Below are 22,403 nucleotides of genomic sequence, written 5' to 3' on the forward strand. Positions count from 1 at the left end.
TGTTGGGAATTTTTTTTCTGGTCTTGTATACTTGGTGTTCTGTTTGCTTCTTGTACCTTACCTTAATAGGCACCTCCTTTTTCAGGTTAGGGAAATTTTCTTCTACAATGTTGAAAATATTTTATGTGCCTTTAAGAGTCTAGCCTCCAAAGAATCTAATCTTCTGCAAGCCTGGACCTTGAAGGCTTCAACTTCCAACCTATGTTTGCTAACAACGTAGGCCCAAAATGTTTCAGCCTCTGAGAGTTACTGTTGAATAAACTCATTCTTTCTAATTCTTCCTGAACTCTTGCTGCCTGGTTTAGCTCAGCTGTTCTGGCCCATGCTACTCTTCAAGATGACTGATTCAAACTGACTTTCTGCAGCTTCTGACTGAATTATTCTGTTTGGCTTCATACTAACTTTGGAAATATGTTCTAATTTTACTGTTGCTCACATCTCTCCCTGTGGCCCATTCTGTCTTCCTATGTCTAGCTTTCTTTCTTGGCCACCTGTCTCTTTAATATTGTCCCAGTAAAAATTGCTGCTTGCCTCTCTTCCAAGCTCTCTCCCTGCACTGCTCTTAAGTAACCTCTCTTTCCTGTGCTGTTTTTGTGATAGTTGGGTGTATCCTACCTCTGACTTATTCTGTCAAATCTTTCTCTGATTCATCACTTTGTCTGTCTTTCAATTAGATATCACTTTTTTTTAAAGGTTTATTTATTTATTTTGTATACAATGTTCTGCCTGCACATACACCTGCCAGGCCAGAAGAGGGCACCAGATGTCACTACAGATGATTATGAGCCACCATGTTGCTGGGAATTGAACTCATGACCTTTGGAACATCAGTCAGTGCTCTTAACCTCTGAGCCATCTCTCCAGCCCTAGATATCACTTTCAAACATGGGTGCTTCCTTCTACCAACTAACATAACCTTCATTGTTTGGGATTAAAGGTGGCATGTCTGTGTTCCAGCTGCATCGTATAGACCCAGAAGGTCTTTGGATATGATCCCTTCCCAGAGCAGCCATGTTGCTCGGTAAAAATTCCTCTATACCGATTTATCTGGTAGATTTGATCTTTTTATAGTGCCCCAGATTTCCTATATGTTTTGTGCCTGGATTTTTTTTTTTTTTTAGATTTAACATTTTCTTCGACCAAGGTATCCATTTCTTCTACCTTGTCCTCACCTATTGTGATTCTTTCTCCCATCATTTGTGTTTTCTTGGTGAGGCTTACCATGAAGTTTTTGTATGACTTCTTAAAATTTTCATTCCCAGTTTTTCTCGGTTTGCGTTTTTCTTAGTGATTCTGCTTCTACTCTCATGTCTTGATGAACGTTTTTCATCATTTTATTCCACTGTCTGTGCTTTCATAGACTTGATGAACAGATTTATTTATGTTCTCTTTAAGGTCCTTGGACATACTCATAATTGCTATTTAGAAGGCTTGTGCTTCAGTTACATTACATATATTACATTTTCAGTGTCTACTGTAGGAGAGTCTGAGTTCTGGTGATGTCTCGTCATCTGGGGTAGAGATGCTTCAGGTGGCTGGAGTGCTGACATCTGATCTTATCTCTGTTGGGCGGCTGCTCTGATCCTTGTTTGCTTTGCTCTGTCTGTGGACCTCGGGATCTTAGGAAACCCTGTGGGTCTCCTGGTGGGCAGTAGAGAGGACAGAGCTGAGCATGGAGAGGAAGCTGAGAGAGGCTGTGGGAAGGAGCTAAGGGGATCCTGTTGGCCTTTGTGTTTGGATGGAAGTGTAGCCAGGAACTACACATCTCTGAGACAGGAAGTTATCCCAATGGAAGGGCATCCTGAGACACGGGGGCCCAGTAACCACACAGCTCGGAGAGGAGGCCTCCTCAGCAGAGTTGCCACTCCCAGGAGAGGGTATCCCCAGCCGAGCTGAGGGGCTCAGGATCCCCAGCACCACTCCTCTTCTTCACATTCTCCCTTCTCTTCGTTACTCCTTGGCTTCTTCCAATGAAAGAGTCTCACTAAGCAGCAAATCTCATAAAAGAGGCTTATTGGGTGTGTCCAGAGAGTGGAGGGATGAATCCAGGGTTGGCTGCTCCTGCTCCCAGGAGAGTGTGGGAAGCCGCGCTCACATTCGCCATTACAAGATGGCGCTGACATCCTGTGTCCCATGCTAACAAACAACTAATCTGCGCATGTGCGAAGGGATTTTCCACTCGTTGTGCTCTGCCTCTCCCGTGGCGTCATCTCGCCCGATGAGCAACAGCCAATCAGGGACTGACACATCCTAAGTGGAGAACAGTTTCCTATATAAGGGATGGGTTTCTGCTGTTTGCTCTCTCTGTCCCCATTTTACTTGTGTAAGCTTATGCTCTCCCTCTCAAGATGCATTAAAGCTTTACTGCAGAAGGATCCTGTTTGTGTGTGCAGCGTCGTTCTTGCTGGCGAGACGGTAACACTAGCCACATATGGTGCCGAAACCCGGGAGGACCACACCATCGTCAACACCTTCGGAGAGCCCCTGACTACAGGGAAGATTCAGAACTACAGAGTTGGTAAGTTCAGAGAGGTATACATATTTCTAAAATTCTTGGACTAATTCTAGCTGTAATATTTACTGCTGTAATTGTCAAGAGGGCAGTAGATGAAGGACAGGTCGCCCTAAAAAAAGTTCAAGATAACATGTCAAAAACCAAACGTAGTAAGAGGTTGGGTACGCACAAAAAAAAAGATGCCCATAAAAAAAAAACCTCAAGACCCTCCTGTAAAAAGAGTGCAACCCCCCTCAAGACCTACTTCACCACCGAGAGAAATATCACAAAGGCTTTATCCTTTAAAGGATCTTGAGACATTAAATATTGATAGCTCTACAAGCTTTAATACCTCTGACAATGAGACTCCTGATTCGGAGGAAGAAGCTAAATTAGAGGAAGAGGCAGTCAGGTATGAGGAAGAGAGATACCACCTAGACGAACGAGAGGGTAATAAAAAACCCTCCCTCAGTTCATCTCGCAGGGTGGCACCCACTGCTCCTCCACCCTACGAACTGCAGTCTGGATTTTCCTTCTGGCCGGAAAAGATTCACAAAAAATTACATAATTTTTTTCCTGTGTTTGAAACAGAGAACAGGGGTCGAGTCCATGCGCCAGTGGAGTTCAATCTAATAAAGGACTTGGCTAAATCTGTTCACAAATATAGGGTTAATGAAAATTTCACCCTGGTAATGTTAGGAAGAATTGACACTGGTGCCCTAACTCCTTCTGATTGGCAGATGGTGGCCAAGGCCGCACTTCCAGATATGGGCCAATATATGGAATGGAGAGCCCTGTGGTTTGAGGCCTCTCAAACACAGGCTCGGGCCAATGCCCTTGCACTTACCCCTGAACAGTGGAATTGGACCTTTGATTTGTTAACAGGTCAAGGTCAATTTACTACAAATCAGGTAAATTACCATTGGGGAGCTTATACTCAGATTTCACAAACTACAATTAAGGCCTAAAAAGCACTCTCTAAAAAAGGGGACGCTAATAGGCGCCTCACAAAGATTATTCAAGGCCCTGAGGAGTCGTTTTCCGATTTTGTGGCCAGAATGACAGAAGCTGCAGGGCGCATTTTTGGAGATATTGAACAGGTTGAGACAAGTTTTTCAGTCCTCGGTAAAGCGGGGGAAGGTTCTCAAGTTGTTGAGACAAGTTTTTCAGTCCGCGGTAAAGCGGGGGACGTTCGGAGACCCTTTAAAAGTGGGAAACTCTTCGTCATGTCTGATCAGGGCGGCTCAGAAAGGGCTGCTGAAAACTAAAGACTCGAGAGACTCATGCTAAAAATGGAGTCGCTCGCGCAGAAACAGCACGAAGAGGGTAGGAGGAAAAAAAAGGCGGAAAAGGCCGCGCCCAAACGAGATAATCCGCCATCTTGGCGTGCCTCGGAACTGGCACCGCCGCCTTATGCGGACACTTCACCTTTATCAGCACCACAGGGGAACTATCATTCTCTGTGCCCAGAGGTTTAAAAACAGGCTCGTGCCACCTTCCCAGTGTTTGAGGATGCCAACACCAATGGCCATGATTAATGGAAGAGCATTTGGTAATGCTACTCTCAACTGGAATACATCTGACCTTTTTGAAACTTCTAACAGGTGATTCGGCTCAGATACGAATGGAAATGTCAGGGTTATGCATTACATCTGTGCCATATAACAATTTTACACGTGCTGCTAATTTGTCTAAGAGTCTTTCAGCTTATCTCCAGGGGAACTGGTCCGCAGAGTTTGAACATACCCTAAGAGATCTGCGCCTCGCCATTGTCACTGTGAATTCCACTCCAGTGGACATTACATCAGTGGCCAAACTTCAGGGCGGGTTTCACACATGATCAAGGTGAATAACCTGGGTTATGAGCGGTCATACATCAGTGCCCTCTGGAGATCAGACCTCTACTCTCACCCGTTTTGTCCTGCTCTTACAAAATAAAACAGGGGGGACTGTGGAGAGCTGCGATGTGCCGTGCCTTTACAAGGCGCAGGTTTCCGCCATCCCGACGGCAAGCGCTCTCTAAGATAAACAAGTCCTTATATGGCAAAAGGCTGTGCAAGGGTAACTGGTGATCTGATGACGCGCAGTCCTGCTCTGACGCGGACCTATGAGGAGGTGACACCTGGCATGAGCTGATTGGCTCTTGAGTTGTACTTAAGCTTGGCCCTTCCCTTCTTTGGGGCCATTCCCACTGAGCTTAATCCTGAGTAAAGATCTTGAGAAGAAGTCTGGTTGTTGGCTTCTTATTTCCGCTGGACGGTCCGGCGCCGACAAGTGGTTTTAACTGGCCCAACTGGGCTGTGAACAAAAATTCCCTGGATTATGTGTTACCTGGGTTCAATATGAAAATTTCACTAAAGCAGCTAATCTGTCAAAGAGTCTCTTTCAGTTTATTTTACAAAATTGGGCAGCGGAGTTTGAACAGACCTTAAGAGAATTGCGGACTGCTATCATTCAAGTCAATTCCACACGGCTGGATCTGTCACTGAGGGATTCTCATCGTGGATATCCTCAGCCTTTTCCTTCTTTAAAAAATAGGTTGGGGTTGGATTGTTTGGAGCTGTAATCTGCTGTGGATTAGTGTTGACTCTATGGTTGGTCTGTAAACTCAGGGCTCAAACAAAAAGAGACAAGGTGGTTATCACCCAAGCACTTGCTGCTTTAGAGTCTGGGACCTCCCCTGATATATGGTTAACCATGCTTAAGCAATAAGTCGCTGGCTGCTCAGCTCTTACACCCTCAGAGTCTCATCTCATTGCATGAGGTAGAGTGAGTAAGCTTCAGCAGCCCTGGAGAGTTGCATAGCGAAGCATTGCAGTAGAATGGCTCTGCGGCATATATGAGCTAATTCTAGGGAGACATGTCATCTTGCATGAAGGTTGCGTGCCCCAGTGTCCTTCCCCCAGAAAAAACGGCACAGGGCCAGGCTATGACCTCTCCGGGTGAAGAGCTTAGGAGAGAGTTGTGTATGCAGGCCTGATATTTTGTTTGGGGATTTGACCTCTGTCGCCACTCTCCTTGTTGGGTGTCTTATTGCTTCTTAATAATAAGAAAAGGGGGAGATGTGGGAAGCCGCTCTCACATTCGCCATTACAAGATGGCGCTGACATCCTGTGTCCCATGCTAACAAACAACTAATCTGCGCATGTGCGAAGGGATTTTCCACTTGTTGTGCTCTGCCTCTCCCGTGGCGTCATCTCGCCTGATGAGCAACAGCCAATCAGGGACTGACACATCCTAAGTGGAGGACAGTTTCCTATATAAGGGATGGGTTTCTGCTGTTTGCTCTCTCTGTCCCCATTTTACTTGTGTAAGCTTATGCTCTCCCTCTCAAGATGCATTAAAGCTTTACTGCAGAAGGATCCTGTTTGTGTGTGCAGCGTCGTTCTTGCTGGCGAGACGGTAATGCTAGCCACAGGAGAGGACAGCTGGAAACTGAGCAGACCAGAAAATCAAAGGTGAGGGAGAGGGGAAGGGGGGAGCCCACATCATAACAGCAAAACAACAGGAATCAATAAACAGTGCTCATTTATAACTCTTGATATTAATGGCCTTGTTCCCCTCATTTAAAAAAAGATTAAAAGAGTAGATTAGAAAACAGGTTTCAAGGAAAAGAAAAAAGAAAGAAAAGAAAACAGGTTTCATCTTTCTGCTGCATCCAGGAAACACACCTTACCAGCAATGATAGTCACAACCTCAAGGAGGAAGTGGGGGAGAAGCATATAGACAAAAACCAGAAAACAAAAACAAATAAACAAACCCGAGCTAGTATAAACCTTTGAATATCTGACCAAACAGATTTCAAACAAAACTAATCAGAAGAGATGAGGAAGGACACCTTATACTCATCAAAGGAAAAGTCCTCCAAGTGGATATAACAATTGTAAACATTTATGCAACAAACACAATGGCCATTTTGAGCTTGACATTAGGTGCAGGGCTCCCTTGCTCCAGCAGGGCCTCCTGCTCTCTGCCTGCCATCATCTGGAGAGTGTCTTTAGACATAGATGGCCCTAACCACATTTGATATGTGGCCTTTGACACAGCTCCCTGCTAGCTCTCCCCTCCCTGCGCCTATAGGACAATTAGGAAGTGTGTTTCTGTTCATATGATAGGAGCGTGCTGCCAAATGCAAAACAAGCATCCTTAAAAGTGCCCAGTTTCAACCACTTATGAACACCTATTCTGGAAGCTTCCCCCCACCATCCACTCCCCAAGGGCTATATAGCCTCTATTCTCCCTGATTAAACTTGAGCTAGCTCCTGAAGTGGTTTACAGAGTGTTTGATCTGTGCTGTGCTTATGGCCTTCCAAGCCCCATGCCTGGTCTTCTGCTCCAGGGGTAGGGGTTCACATCTTTAATTCCAACACTTGGAAGGCACATGCCTTTGATCCCAACACCTGGGAGACAGAGGTAGGCACACAGGAGTTACAGTGATTTAATTTTAAAAGCCACTTGAAAAACTAGTTTCAAATTTTCAAAAAAGCTTTTAAAAATCAATTGAGAGATAATACTTATTTTATTGCCAATTTTTTTTCCTTAGTAAAGATATAACCCTCCAGAAAAAAGAAATCCCCCATAGTTAGGATTGGGGCAGGGTTTTGTTTTTGTTTTTGTTTAGTTTTCCGAGACAAGATTTCTGTGTCTTTGTAGACCAGGCTGGCCTCGAACTCACAGTGATCCGCCTGCCTCTGCCTCCTGAGTGCTGGGATTAAAGGTGTGCACCACCACACCCGACCAGGGTTTTGTTTTTATCTTTCCGGGAGAACAAAAACATCTAACTAAGGAATCCAGAGATCACTGGACCAATAAAACATATGGAGAGAAAGGATGGATTATCAAGAAAAAGTGTGACAAGAAAAAGAGTAATTGGCTAAGTGGTAATGTCTAGCTCCATCTTGACTTTTCTGCCCTCTACAGACGTAAGTGGCAAATGGTCTTTCTGTGGTCCCAATTCAATTAAAAAATTAAAGCTGGCTTTGGGGTTGGAGCATGGCTCTCTCCTTCTTTAAATCCACTCACGCTTGCTAAAGGAAAGTTCAAAACCTCTGTCTCATATCAGAAGATCCACCTGGTGTGGCCAGAGGAAAACAAAAATATTGCCACTGATCTCATAAACTTTTGGCTTTCATTTTTCTCTCTAAGTTTTAAGGTATATTACCTCAAAATCTATAATATTATTGTATATACATAGACTTTCTGTCATGACACAAGTAGTTGTACAGAGTATTAATTAATTTTAGAAATAAACTTCATCAAGTTTCCTGTATGTGTTTCCAGGCTTGAGTCTGAAGCAAGTAACTGGGAACAAAGTCTGTGTACTTAATAGGTTATGGTCCTTAAGCCTTCCTGAGATCTGCTGAATACAGCATGGAAAATGTGTAGGTTTTCTACCACTCCTAACAGTAACCTTTTACGTTTCTAAGAAGATGATGAGGTCCCCAAGGACAAATCCACCTGGATTGTGTAACAATACCCACTGGGGAGAAGAATTGCTCCATGTTTCTTCTACTGCCTAGTTCTGCCCAAACCGTGGGCACTCTTGAGTTGCCTGTTGCATTCTGCCTAGTCAGGATGGCCGCTAAGCTGACAGATACCACCATGGGCACTCTTGAGTTGACTGTTGCATTCTGCCTAGTAAGGATGGCCACTAAGCTGACAGACACCACCGTGGGCACTCTTGAGTTGACTGTTGCATTCTGCCTAGTTAGGATGGCTCCTAATCTGACAGACACCACCCAAAGATCAGGTTCAGACTACACACTGCTTAGGACATTCAAATTGCTGAGTTCATACGATGAACATTTTACAGAATTTTGAACTAAAAAATATTTAATCTCAAGACTGCCAAATACAACCAAGCTGGACATTGTGGAAATCTTTTAAAATTTTGCTTAATTTTTGTAAATAGTTTTACTGTACTAGAGTTAATATCTTTCATTTTTATTAAGACCAAAAGGGGGTTATAGAAATATATAGGAACAATAGCAAAAAGGGTAGATAATTGAATCTACTCTTATAGATCTTTGTATATTGATACAAAATTAAAGTTATAATTGGTTACATTGGTATAGATCTTTTGTGTACTGATACAAAATTAAGGTTATATTATGGTTATAGCATGCTGTGTATCAACTCTTTTTAAGGTATTGTACCTATGTAATTATTAAAAATGCAATATGATGGTCTAGTCCCTTTGAAAGCTACTATCACAACTATTTAGGATAATTAAAAAATGCAAACTAATAGCCAACCAAACTTGTAGTTTTCTTAGGTACTAGTTTTCTAAATTAATCAGTCAGTATACAGCTATAAACTAGTACTTCAGATATACTAGAAATAGATAGATGGTCTTCAAAAACCTCAGAGATCTGTAGGACAGGGCATTTAAAGAGGTTTTATTAATTTGAGAATGTTTTGACAATGAGACATGCCAGCTTCTGGCAGCACTCCCTTTCAACTTCAAAGACGATGATGTGCATCAGAACATTCTCCTTTTAGGAGATGGCCTCATATGAGGCAAGTTAGCCACTGGGAAAGAATTGCTCCTGCTTCTATGCAGACCGAATATTGAACAAACTGGCTGCAGGGAAGTTGACTTCCAAGCTTTGCAAGGGCATGGTAGGCAAGTTCCTCATGATATCTGCTTCACAGAAAAGTCTGTCAGATATTCTGAGCCAGAAGGATGAGGATGATGCTCCGACATTATAGAGATGTCTTGGGTGACTGTCCAGATGACCAGCAGTGTCTGTCATTTCTTAGTTTTGGAAGCTGCTTGCTCTGCACTTCTTATTTATTCAGATAATATTTATCCTTCTAAGGTCTCTGATGGGTTGAAGATGAAATAGTTATAATCAATAATTATGATGTAGGTATTTAAGACTTAAGAAGATGTTTTAGGTCTAAAGATGGTTTTTGATCAGTAATGCAAATTTTTATATAAAATAAGTCTACAGAACTTTGGACTCACCAAGATTAGATAGTGAGAATACTTTCTTTAAGGTTACTAAATACATAGAGACTAGACACTGTGAATTTTTTTTTTTTTTTTTTTTTTTTTAGTTTTATGAGACAGGGTTTCTCTGTGCTATCTCGGCTGTCCTACACTCACTTTGTAGACCAGGCTGGTCTTGAACTCACAGTGATCCATCTGCCTCTGCCTCCTGAGTGCTGGGACTACAGGCATACGCCACCATGCCCGGCTGAGAATGCATTTTTTATTTAGACAAAAGAGGGGAAATGTTGCAGGATATTTGACCCCATTGTGATTCCTGAGATTGTGAACTGAAAAAAAAAAAAAACCAACCCTGTCTTTTGTTTGGTGTGATTGAGCCCTAGCACACACCTTTAATCCAAGAGCTTTCTGTACACAGGATTTAATAAAGTCAACCATAGGTCAAGATGCAGAGCCAGAAACCAGCTGATTAAAGAGTGGGAGGGACTTTGAGTTGAGTTGAGGGTTTTACTTTTTAGCTCTTTGGCTTTTTGTGCTTTTTGAGCTTTAACCTAGCAAGACTTTGGCCTTAGGTTTTTTTGTTTTGTTTTGTTTTTTAACCTTTTCTTCCTGGGCTGTCAGCTGAGTTAGTAAGCATTTTGGACCATTTCCATAGGGCTGTGAGCTGAGAAGGAAGGGCAGCTGGGTGCTTTCTCTTCCTCTCTGAGCTGGCAGGTTTCCAGCCCAGCATCTGGCTCCTGAGCCTTTATTGGTAAAATAGAATGTTCGGAATTTTCATTTAAAACAACAATCCCTGGAAAGATATTCAAGCAGATGACAGTGGATGGACTCAGCAAGTTGTATATGTTGATATATTTATTTATGGTTGTATGTACATATATATGCATGTATACATGTAACGACAGTGGTAAAAGATGAGGAGGCTGTAAATCAGGAGGGAGCAATGGGAGAGGCAGAGATGAAAGGGGTAGGAGGAAAGAGAGGAAGGGGAAACAATGCAATCGTATTTTAATTAAATTAAAAAAATATATAAACCACGAAGTATCCAATGCCCTCTAAAAAATAACAGAATCATTTGACCATGAACTGGAAACCTCTGAAACGACGAGCCAAAATAAACTTTTCTTTTTAAGAAGCTGTTTATTTCTGTTGTTTTGCTGCAGCAAACGAAAGTGTATTAGCACAGCAGTCAACTTAAAATTAGAAAGATTTGTTTGGGATTATAATTGGGGCTTCCTGTGGGATCACACATCACAGTGTGAGGGATATGGCCAGAACAGTAGTTGTCCCATGCTTCCCTAGCATGTGCCAGGTCCTGGGTTTAATCTTCAACACCATGGAGGCGCCCAGATGCTGGACTAGATCTTGAAAACTGTGAGCCAAGCCAGGAACGGTAGTGATAACCTTTAATTCCAGCACTCAAGAGTCAAGCAGGGACGTTAAAGTCAGCCTGGTCTATATAGTGAGACCCTGCTTAAAAAAAAAAAAAAACAACTAAAAAAAAAAAAACCCCAACCAACCAACCAACCAACCAGAGTGCTGAGCTAAATGAAGCTTTTTTCCTTACAAGTTGACTGTCTTAGGCAAGTGAGTGAAGAATGACTCCAAGAGTGAAGAGCCCTCACTGAGGACCTGACTGCTAAAGACCCCGGCTCTCAGCATCTTCTGTCTTCAATAGCGAGAAAATAAATGTATGATTTGTTTGCTTTTGCAGCGTGGTGGGCCAAAACTAGAGCTTTGTCCATGCTAGGCAAGTGTTCTGTCTCAACCCATACCTTCAGCCCACCCGGAACCATGACAACTTGTTACAGCAGCCCGGACTGGGCTAAACTTCTGTTAGATCATTTTGTGACAGCACTTTGTCATGTTTTCCTATGTTGTCAAAATTTTAAATGGAACAAAAGAAAAAAAAAAGCAATTTTAAAGAATCTATGGACTGGTTAAAAGCACTGTCTATTCTTCTAGAGGTCCCTAGTTCAATTCCCAGCAACCACATAGTGGTTCACAACCATGTATAATGTGATCTGATGCCCTCTTCTGGCCTGCAAGTGTACATGCAGCTAGAATACTCATCTATATTAAATAAATAATTAAAAAAAAATCTATCATAATGAAAAAAGAGACGTCTGTATTCCAGCCACTGTTCTAATGCAATCTCAACATTCTAAACTGTGACCCTCTGTGTTCTTGAATTTGTACTTTGCCTCCACAATGTCTGGATCAGAAGCAGGCTGCTTTGGATAAAGTTGAATTAGTTTTGGAGTTCATTATCGGTTTGCATTTCCTGGGATCTGGATTACCCACATGGTATTTGACATTCCCCGGAGACTGCTTGGTTAATTCTGCAGAATTAGTTTCTATCTTTAGGGAGATATCTTTTGACATTAATTTTTAACCAAGGAAATACTGTATTTTTTTTTTAAATGTAGCCATCTCCCAGATACTTGATTGCCACTGTTGTATATTCACTACGTTTTCCTCTCTGCATTTAAGCATGAGATGGTCTTAGTGAGAAACGCCCTCCATGGGCTTGGGCACTTGAGCACTTGGTCCTCAGTTGGTGGTGCTTGTTTGGGGAGGTTTAGCTGGTGCAGCTTGGCAGGAGGAAGTACGTCAAGGGGAGGGGGAGGGGGACCGACCTTGAGATTAGAACCTCCTGCCACGTCCAGTTCCCTCTCTCTGTTTCCTCCTTACCATTTTAATTCTCAGTTTCTGGCTTCTGCAACTATGCTTGCCCCTTGCTACCACGCCTCCCACCACAACAGACTCCTCTCCGCAGGAGCTGTGAGCCAAAATAAAGTCTTCCCGAAGTTGCATTGGTGTTTTGTCACAGCAACAGAGAAGTAACTGATACAGAGCAGATGGAAAATGTTTAAACGAAGGGGAACCAGTAACGCGAGGAACATGCATTTGTTACTTTCTGCAACTCTAGAGCAAAATACCAGACCAAGCAACCTACGGAAAGAGGGATTCACTCGGCTCACGGTTTGCAGTGTTTAGTGGCAGGGAAGGTACGTCAGGACTATGAGGCAGTTCACGTATGTATGTGGCAGCCAGAGGTTAGTGTTTGGGTTCTTCCTCTATTGCTCTCTCCCTATTCTTTGAGGCAGAGGTTCACTGAAACTGCTGACCACGAATTCTGTAAAAGTAGGGAGGGGGCCAGCAGCTTCCAGCAATTCTTCTGTCTGTTCCAGCACTGAGGATGCGCCGTCACACCCAGCCAGCATTGGGCACGCGCCGTCACACCCAGCTTATACTTGGGTATAAGGGATTCGAACTCAGGTCCTCATGCTTGCACACTAAGCGTTTTGCCGGCTGAGCCCCTCCCCAGCTCCACTTCCTCACCTTTCTGAGGCCTTACATAGGAAGCAGCTGGACTCGTTACAGCGAATCACGTGTTACCAACATGTAGCTCTGCAAATCACTAATCCATGGCCAAGTCAGTTTATTTATAGTCCCCCTTTTATTTTGAGGAAAATTCCAGACTGATGAGGAAAACGGAAGTTAAAAGACCCAACAAGCAATGATTGGAACACAAGTTTAGTTCACGAAGGCTGCAATTCATTTAACACAGTGTTTGTTGTGGAGGTTAACTTTGATTGTGAACCTGATGGGACTTACGAGCATCGCAGAAACACATCATCAGACACATTTGCAGCATGAGTTAACTGATGTGGAAAGACTCACCCTGGGTGAGGGTGACATCGTTCCTGAGTCCCAGGTCCTGGAGTGGGGGGAAAAGCTGTGGTGGTACACACCTTTAATCCCAGCACTTGGTAAGCAGAGGCAGGGGAATCTCTGTGAGTTGGAGGCCACCTTGGTCTGCATAGTGAGTTCCAGGGCTACACAGTGAGAACCCTTCCCCCCCCCCCCCAAAAAAAAGAACTAGAGCTGAGCCATGCACTCACCGCTCTTTGATTCCTGCAGAAACATCCCCGTGTGTGTGTGTGTGTGTGTGTGTGTGTGTGTGTGTGTGTGTAATAACTGCTTTGCACTCAGGCCGCCATGCTTGCCTTCCCATGATAACCTGCACCCTCAAACTCTGAGCCAAAACCACCCCTTTCTTTCTTAAGTAGCTTTGGTTACGTATTTTGTTCCAGAAATGCATAAATTAACTAACGAAATTTTCACACTAATAGTTATATGAGGTTTATTGTAAGAGTGTGGGAGAGAAGGAAAAGGGGGAGAGAGACAGAGACAGAAGAATAGAGGGAAAAAGAGAGAGGTGACAGAGACCACATTAATAATCTTAGTTAAAACATTTTCCCACCTGTTCTCAGCATACAGAAAGAAGAAATTTTTACAGGCTGTCTTAAAAGCAGGAAACAGAGAACAGACTATGAAAATCATGAGTAAAATAGAGGAAAATTTTTGCCTTTTGCTGTCACATAACAAAAACAAAACAAACAAACATACAAAACCCAAAACTCTGCAAGGATCAACACTAATGTAACGAGAATGCTAATTGGATGACGGGAGTCAGTGGGTGTAACGAGAATGTTAATTGGATGACGGGATTGAGTGGGTGTGGACAAAGGAGGGAGCAGGACTTGGTTTCCGCTCATGTTGCTGGAGATGCAGGTGGTTTGGGCAAGTGCTTTAGCGCACTACCATCAAGCTATACCTAGTGCTGCTAACCTATATGTTGTTATAGATTTACTTTTGAACTACATGTGTATACCTTAAATAAAATCCAAAACATCAGAATCTCATAAAGTCACAAACATAAGCAAAATTTTTCCTAATATGTTTTGCTGTTATGTGACCAGCTAGGTTTGGTTGTAACTGAGTGCCAAAGTCATTTTTATACAAGTAGCTCTGTAACTGTAACACTTAACCTTGGACAAAGACATCAAAAACGTACTCTGGCATGAAGAGTCTCTTCCACAGTTAGTTCTGGGAGCACCACATGCCTGCGTACGTGTACAGGAGCGAGAGTCCGCATCTCCAACCCTGCAGAAATGAATTAAATACCTTACTGTAACACCTGAGACTCTGAGGTTGCCAGAGGAAACAGAGAAAATACTTCAAGGATAGTTAAGGATTTCCTGGGAAGGATTCTAATTGCACAGGAAAGAATCTTAAGAGTTGACAACAAGATTGCATAAGGTTGAGTCACTTCAGCGCCACAAAGGAAACAGTTACCGGAGTGAAGGGACAGCCCGCCGGATGGAAAAACAAATCTTTGCTAGCTATGGCTGATAAGAGATTAATGTTTAAAAGTCACACAGAACCCAAAAGTTAAAATAAAAAATCATATAACTAATACATGAACTAATGAACTGAATGGATAGCTCTCCACAGAAATGAAACACTGTGGCCAATGAAGATGTTTAATAAAGATGTTCAATAAAGATGCTTAATAAATATGTTTAATATCTCTAGCTATCAGGAAAATGGAATAAAATTACTCTGAGATTCCATGTCTCTCCCGTTGGAATCACCAACCAAACAGATGACGACAAATTCTGGCCAAGGTTTAGGGAAAGAGGAATCTTTATTTACTCCTGGTCAGAATATAAACTGGTTCAGCCAATATGGAAATCAATATGGACTCTTCAAAATGCTAGAAACTAACATATCACCCAGCTTTGCCTCAGGGAGCCTCAGTCAGTACACCATAGAGGCCCTCACACGGCTGCGCTCAATGCTGCTCCATTCACAACAGAATAAGCGAAGCCAACCGACAACCAACAGATTCGCGGGCCAGGGAACCATGGGGGAGTAACTATGATGGAGTTGTCTTCAGCTGTAAAACAGAATGAAATTATGACATTCATAGGAAAACAGATGGAAATAAGCCAAACTCAGAAGACAGATATCGCGTCTTCCTTCATATGTAGAGTCTAGATTTAAATTTATACATATGCTGTACACATACATATTTGTAAATGCGTATATGTAGGGTATGGAAGCAGGAAGGTGACTATGAAAGACAGAAAGATGTCAGAAGGGATTCACAAGGTACTGAGGAAGGATGTGAGGAAAGGTAGGAAGTCAAATAAAAATTAATAATAATAATATGTGTTATGAAAGTATCTCAAAGAAACCAATTTCTTTGTAGACTAGCCAAAATTTTAGACTTTGAAAAACTAGTTCTGTAATTATATATATATCACCTTATTCTTTTTTTCCAGTAGCTTTAAGTATTATAGTTCAACCAAGAAGTTTTATTTTGAGTCAGAAACTTATTATGTATCCCAAGCTGTCAATTCAGGGCAATCCTCCCAAGTGCTAGGCATGAAGCCCTAGGTCCTGCTTCGCTTAAGGTTGAGGTGGTTGTATGGAGCTCTCTAGACAGCCCTCACCCGACTGTAGATGCCGCCTTCCCTTGGCTTAGCAAGTGAGAGCTCCTGCGTAGAGTCTGATCCGGTGGGACAGCTCTGCCAGTCCTCCAGTCCACTCTTGCTCCTCCCAGGCTTCTTTATGGCTTTATGTTAAGCTCTCAGAAGGGTTATGTCCAGCAAGGATGGAATCCAGTTAAAGCGACCCAACTCATGTTTATTTCAGAGGAGCAGCTGCTCTTCCAGTCTGCGGACTCAGAGCAGGTCAGCGCATATGCCATTTTTAAGCATCTAGTATGATGTTCTGAGCACCGTGACTCATGTCAGAAATGCAAAGGTGGAAACTTGGTGTCCTAGTGATTAAGAGACTAGGTGATGAGCCAAGAAAGAAAGAGCAGAACGCAGAAAGGTTAAATAGCAGGTTGGGGAGAGGGGGGTGGAAGTCAGCAGAAGTGGTCATGGGTGGAAAGCAGTCAGAAAGGTAGGAGGCAGAGGAACGGGTAGAAGAACTGAGTAAACTGAGGCTCAGGCCTGAACAAGAAGTCATCAAGTCTTTAGTAAGAATCGTATGGTGCATAGAGATGACAACATGTGATCAGCAGCTGTCCAGCATCCTTGACGATGATTTGGGCATGTAGACTTACACCTGATTGACAGGCTGTAAAGTATATGGCAGAAGGAAGCAACAGAAGAGAGATGGTACCATCATACCCTGGGGCCTCCCATTATTTTCTGACATAGAACCCAAGGGAAAGAGTCACACTGCACACTATCATCTTAAGTCCTCAGGGTGAAGACCTCAGGGTGAGGTCTGTGTTGCTTGGGTTACAGATAGCTCCCCCTGAGGGTCATGAGGAGGGGGGAAATGGGTACTGGGCAGACGCCAAGATCCTCCCCCCCAACCCCTGCCCCCCCCATTTCCATAGTTAAAGCTCCTTTTACAGTTGCCTGACTTAGGATGGTTTATGTCAAATGAAGAAAACATTCCTTGTCTCCTTTTCAGATTTACACAGTGTCTAGAAAGTTAACATAGAATTGCAAATTTCTCCTGGGCCCTTTGGGATGTGTTTGCACCCCCATCTTCTCTGTCTTATCTTCTCCTCGTCTGGGTAATTTCTCCGTCCCCAGCACCGCTGCTCCTTAAGCTCCTCATCTCTGGATCAAGTCTTATTTCTCCACTGAAAACCGAAGAGGCGCATGGAAGATCGTGCCTTTTGATACAGAGATTTATTAGAGACCAGTGACTTCAAGTGCTCTTCCCTGCACTCAGTCGAAAGCCAGGAACCAGGAAGAATGGGGTCTAAAAGCAAAAAAGGACATTATAGTCCAAAAATCCCCCAATAAGACAAGAAAAGAAAATGTCTTTCAACCTCTGGAGATGAAAACAGCCTTCGGTAAGTGTATTGTATTCTCAAGGTGGAAGTAACCGGCCTTCTGAGCCCTTTGCCTTCCAACTACTGTTCTTGTAGTGACAGTTTAGACTGTGGACACAGTTGTTTTTCCTCATGAATTGTGCCTAGTGGAGGCTAGGGTGCTGATCACGTGATAGGAGCCGTTCCTTCCATGTTTGACTTAGCCATGGCATAGGAAGGAACAGAATATCCGGCAATGATGTGCTACTCCCATCTCGGTGAATTCAAGGCCAGCCTGGTCTACACAGCAAGTTCCAGGATCTCTTCTAGTGAGATCGTGTCTCAGAACAATCAGTCGAACAAACAAAACAACGCAAACTGTGAAGGAACAGTGTAACAATACCCTCCTCAGGTCAGAAAGCCTCACTGGGCAGAGGCTATGCCAGGGGAGGAAAGCCCAAGAGAAGAGGCATGACCCAGCTTCTCCTGTTTCCCAAGTGCAGAATTCATCCCCCCCGGAGCTCCGAGGATGCCAGGCTGCTGTCAGCTTCACAGTACAGGGTACTGGAGGGACCAGAGGATAGAAGGAGCAATGTGGACTCACAAACTGGGCAAGATAAAGGGTCCGATGCTTAGGACAATGCCCAAGGTATTCAGGGGCAGGTGCGTTTCTCTCCAGTTACTTCAGACATAGATAGGCTCAGTCCAGTGATGTGCTAGTTTCACAGGGAATGGCAGAGGGCCAGAAAAAAAGATATGCTTTGAGCTGCCCAGTGCCACCTCGTTGCACTTCATCCTTACTTTCTGTTCTTAGGTCAAAAGCATTGCTCCTATGGAAAACATTCCGCTCTCTTCGAGCATTTATTTGAGAGTGTTCATTTTCAGCATCTTTCTTAAGAATATGACTTACCCCATCTAAGGCTAATTTGTTATGTCTTTCTTTGCATTCTGTATGTACAAGTAACATTCCCTCCTGTTAAAAATCCTATTTCTCCTATTACATCTTTAGGTATTGAACAGTGACCCAGCAATGTGGCCTGTCTCTCAGTCACTGGACCCAAGTGTGGCTTGTGACGAGAGCAGAGCTGAAGTGGTTGCTTTAACCTGTACCCCGTGATTTCTGTAGAAGCTGGAGGAAAGTGTGTGACCACGAGACATCTGCATCCTAGACAACAGGTACAAATGTTTCCCACGCACACCTGTGAGATCCAAGGGAGAGAAAGGGAGAGAGTGGAGTGTAAGGAAGGAGTCTAAGGTCCCCTGGGAATGAGGTGGCTGGCCTGTGGTCAGACCAGGACAGCTAGAGAAAACGCGGTGTTCCGAAAATCAACTCCAATGTTTCTCTTTTCACTTTCCTTACCTTTTAATGGAGACTTTTAAAGACTGCACTGTAGAATATCACTAATTTGGCTTTTTTTTTTTTTGAGTTAGTAGCGCTGGAAGGATTTGAATCAACACCATTTTTCAATTTAATTCATTAGAGTCAGGAATTTGTAATTCTGTCTCTGACAAACCAAACAGAGCCTGTTTTTGAAAAAGCTTTGGATTGTGGCTCAGAAGGGAAAGTGTCACAAATTGACAAAGGCTTCATGAACTTATATTACTATTAGCCAGAGTGCTTAACTTGAAGACAACGGACCAAGTGTGTGAGTCAACACGGCTCACGGTTTCACGCTTCTCTCACACGTTACAGCTTACTTCAGAAGTGCAAGCCCTGTGTGGAGATCTGAGTTTGGTTTATGGTGAAATTTCTCCATAAAGAGCAAGAATTGCTGTATAAAGTGGGCCAGCTTCTCCTGCTAATTGCTTAGCTGGGTAATTGAAATGCAAACAAGGGCTCCAATTCCTTGATCGTCTTCCAAACGTGGTGGCAAGCCAAGCCCAGATTTTGATGTTCATCCTAGGACTTTTCTCTGCCACTTCATTATTAGGTCGGCATTGGAAACTCTTTGGAATCCTTTGGCTTGTTGTTTCACTTGCAATGGAGGAGCATAGTGTACTCGGCCACTGTGAGCAGAGATGCAAGAATTCAAAGGCAGGGAACCAGCCAGGGTTCTGTTTGTTCTCGTATTTTCACCCAACTCACGTGCTCAGAGATATTTTCCCCCACCATAATGAAGAACCATCGGGCAAGATTTGAGGATGAGATGCGTACAGATTGGCTCCTGGTGATGTCTTAAGATATAGCTGCCCTTTAAGGAAACCTTCTGCCTCTCTCCATCAGATAACGGTCCTGAGTGTCAGGATGGACAACAGCCAGACATCGGCTCATCATTCATACTGTCTTACAGGCGGAAAAGAGGATAATGGCTCCATATGGGAACCAGAGTGACGTCGGGACCACAGAGTTTGTCCTAGCAGGCTTGCCGAATCTTAACGGCACGGGAGTGGACCCGTTCTGCATGTTCTTTCTTATTTACCTGTTGACTCTGACAGGCAACGTGCTGATTGTGGGGGTGGTAGGAGCCGATCGCCGCCTGCAGACGCCCATGTATTTCTTCCTGGGTAATTTGTCCTGCCTAGAGATTCTGATTACGTCTGTCATCATCCCTAAGATGCTGAGCAATTTCCTCTCAAGGCAGCACACCATTTCCTTTGCCGCGTGCATCACTCAGTTTTATTTTTACTTCTTTCTCGGGGCCTCCGAGTTCCTGCTGTTGGCGGTCATGTCTGTGGATCGCTACCTGGCCATCTGCCGTCCTCTGCGCTACCCCTTGCTCATGAATGGAGCTGTGTGCTGTCGTGTGGCCGTGGCCTGCTGGATGGGGGGCCTCCTTCCTGTGCTGGGCCCCACAGTGGCTGTGTCCTTGCTTCCTTTCTGCAAACAGGGTGCCGTGGTACAGCATTTCTTCTGTGACAGCGGTCCGTTGCTCCACCTGGCATGTACCAACACCGCAAAACTGGAGGAGGCTGACTTTGTCCTGGCTTTTCTTGTCATCGTATCCTCCTTCACTATTACCGCTGCGTCCTATGGCCGCATAGTCCTGGCTGTCCTGCGCATGCCCTCTGCTGCAGGCCGCCAGAAGGCCTTCTCTACCTGCACCGCCCACTTAGTGGTGGTGACCCTCTTCTACGGAAGCGCCGTGTTTCTGTACGTGAAGCCATCCCAGAGTGGCTCTGTGGACACTAACTGGTCAGTCACAGTGATAACAACGTTCGTGACACCTCTGCTGAACCCGTTTATCTACGCCTTGCGCAACAATCAAGTCAAGGGCGCTTTGAAAGACATGTTCAGGAAGGTGCTAGCCGAGCTTTTAGAACATTCTTTACTTGGGAAGAATTTGAGAAGGCAGACAGTAAGTGGAAAGTGACAGGACTCTGTCTCAGGACCATGCGTCTTCATCGACAGCTTCCTCTTCCTCTTGGACACTATGAAATGACACACAGCGACTTCAGAGATACCGAATTTATCTTTCAAGCAAAATGAATTAATGTTATGCCTATAACAACTCATGCTATTTTCTAATATTCTATTTTTACTTTAACTATGTGTCTGTGCGGGGGACACGGAGTGCGCACTGATGGACTAGGAGTCAGGCAGATTCTCTCGTGGGCAGACAGGGAGAGAGGGGCTTGGCGAGGTAATAAAGGTGGCCAACTTCCAAGATGACTGGCTTCTTTCTCACCCTCCTGATGAGAGACAAAAGCCTGACAGCTTAAAACAAAGGCCTGGCAGGCATTTTTTTCTTCTTCTTCTTCTTCTGCCAATAGGCCCCGAGCTGATGAGCTGTCTGTTATACAACAGTTATGGGGCCAACCATCTATTCTGTCTTTCTTCAAGCTGACCAACTCTAAATTAGGGAATGTGGTGGTTTGGATAGAAACGGCTCCCATAGACCCATGTGTGTGAAGGCCTGGCCCATAGGGAGTGGCACTATTAGGCGGTACAGACTTGTTGGAGGAAGTGTGTCACTTTGGGGGCGGGGCTTTGAGGTCTCCCATGCTCAGGCTCCTCCCAGTGTAGCACACAGCCTCCCTCTGCTGCCTGAGCATCAAGATTCACAAGTCTCAGCTCCTTCTCCAGGGCGGTGTCGGCCTGTGTGCACGGTGCTTCTTCCCACTGTGATGATAGTGGGCTGAACCTCTGAACTGTGAGCCGGCGCCAGTCAGATGTTTTTCTTTTTCTTTTTTACCTTTTTATTTTTATTTATTTATTTATTTTAATATTTTATTAATTTATTCATATTACATCTCAATTGTTAGCCCATCCCTTATATCCTCCCATTCCTTCCTCCCTCTCGCTTTCTCCCTACTCCCCTCCCCTATGTCTGTGATGTTTTTCTTTATAAGAGTTGCCATGGTCATGGTGTCTCTTCATAAGAATAAAACCCTATCTGAGAAAGCAGGAGGGGCGGGGGGAGATTTTCAAAGATTTAAAAAACCTCCAACCCAGGAGAAGAAACTGGATTTCGACTTCCTGAGTGCCCCCTCTGCTTTGCAGAAGGTCTTTTTCTGCGTGTGTCTACATCACATGTATGCCCTCCCCCCACCCCCACCCCCTGTCACCAACTCCCAAAGCCTCTCTTCAACTTTTGAATCTGTCTGCTCCCATTTTTGGAGTTTGAGATTTCTCTGTTGCGACTTGTCTCGCTTGAGAGGATTTTCCTGCGTTTTAATTCTTTAACTGGCAAAGAAAAGGAACCTGTTCAAGGCCCATAGACTGTATCAAATGTGTGAGTGCAGGTGCCCGCAGAGCCATCGTGGGTGATGAAAGCCAAACTCAGATTCTCTGGAAGAGGAGCAAGTACCTTTGACCACTGAGTCATCTTTCCAGTCCATCTTCTACCCATCATGACAGTACCTGAAGTATTTGACATTTGTGTGTGTTTATCTGGAAAAATCTGTTAAAATATTACATTTAGGAATACCTGTGGACATCCTCTATCCAAAGTGTAAAGATTGATTACACTTTCAATAAAGGATTCAATTATTTATGCAAACCAATAATATTAGAAAAATATCAAAAGGAGGGCCTGGGAATGTAGCTTACTTGGTAGAGTGCTTGCCTAGCATGCATGAAGTTCTGAGTTCCAGCCCTATTGTATTTCTGTGATACTGATACTTGGAAGGCATCAGAAGTTCAAATTTATTTTCACCTATGAGAAGCTTGAAGCCAGCCTGGGATATATGAGATCCTATAGAGGGTGATGGTGATGAAGAAGATGATGAAGAAGTAAATCTTAACACACACAAATAAAAATAAAATCTCAAAAAAATATGTAGCATCCTTCACATAACAAGGCGTCTCTGACTTGGATAAATTACAGAAGGAATAGGGACGTCAGGTCCAGTTAGAAAAGACACTGAATCAAAAAAGA

The 22,403-nt window shown here is 43.9% G+C and overlaps 2 protein-coding genes across 4 annotated transcripts in view; both read left to right on the forward strand.

Annotated features, from left to right (window-relative positions):
• LOC311589056 (protein NYNRIN-like) overlaps positions 1-22,403 on the forward strand; it is a 183,608-nt gene that overhangs the window by 94,533 nt on the left and 66,672 nt on the right. The gene's annotated exons all lie outside the window — the stretch shown is intronic.
• OR6S1 (olfactory receptor family 6 subfamily S member 1) lies at positions 17,042-21,222 on the forward strand. Of its 3 annotated transcripts, none has more exons than XM_084767657.1 (3): positions 17,042-17,127; positions 18,095-18,261; positions 19,310-21,222. In XM_084767657.1, exon 3 carries the CDS (start codon positions 19,392-19,394, stop codon positions 20,394-20,396), a length of 1,005 nt encoding a protein of 334 aa, XP_084623783.1. In that variant the 5' UTR covers positions 17,042-17,127; positions 18,095-18,261; positions 19,310-19,391; the 3' UTR covers positions 20,397-21,222. The 3 variants fall into 3 exon arrangements, with proteins under 3 accessions (XP_084623783.1, XP_084623784.1, XP_084623782.1); XM_084767658.1 differs by lacking the exon at positions 17,042-17,127 and adding an exon at positions 17,654-17,734; XM_084767656.1 differs by lacking the exon at positions 17,042-17,127 and adding an exon at positions 17,672-17,748.

The sequence above is a fragment of the Acomys minous genome, assembly GCF_964271855.1.
Source record: "Acomys minous genome assembly, chromosome: 18".
Lineage (NCBI taxonomy): Eukaryota > Metazoa > Chordata > Mammalia > Rodentia > Muridae > Acomys > Acomys minous.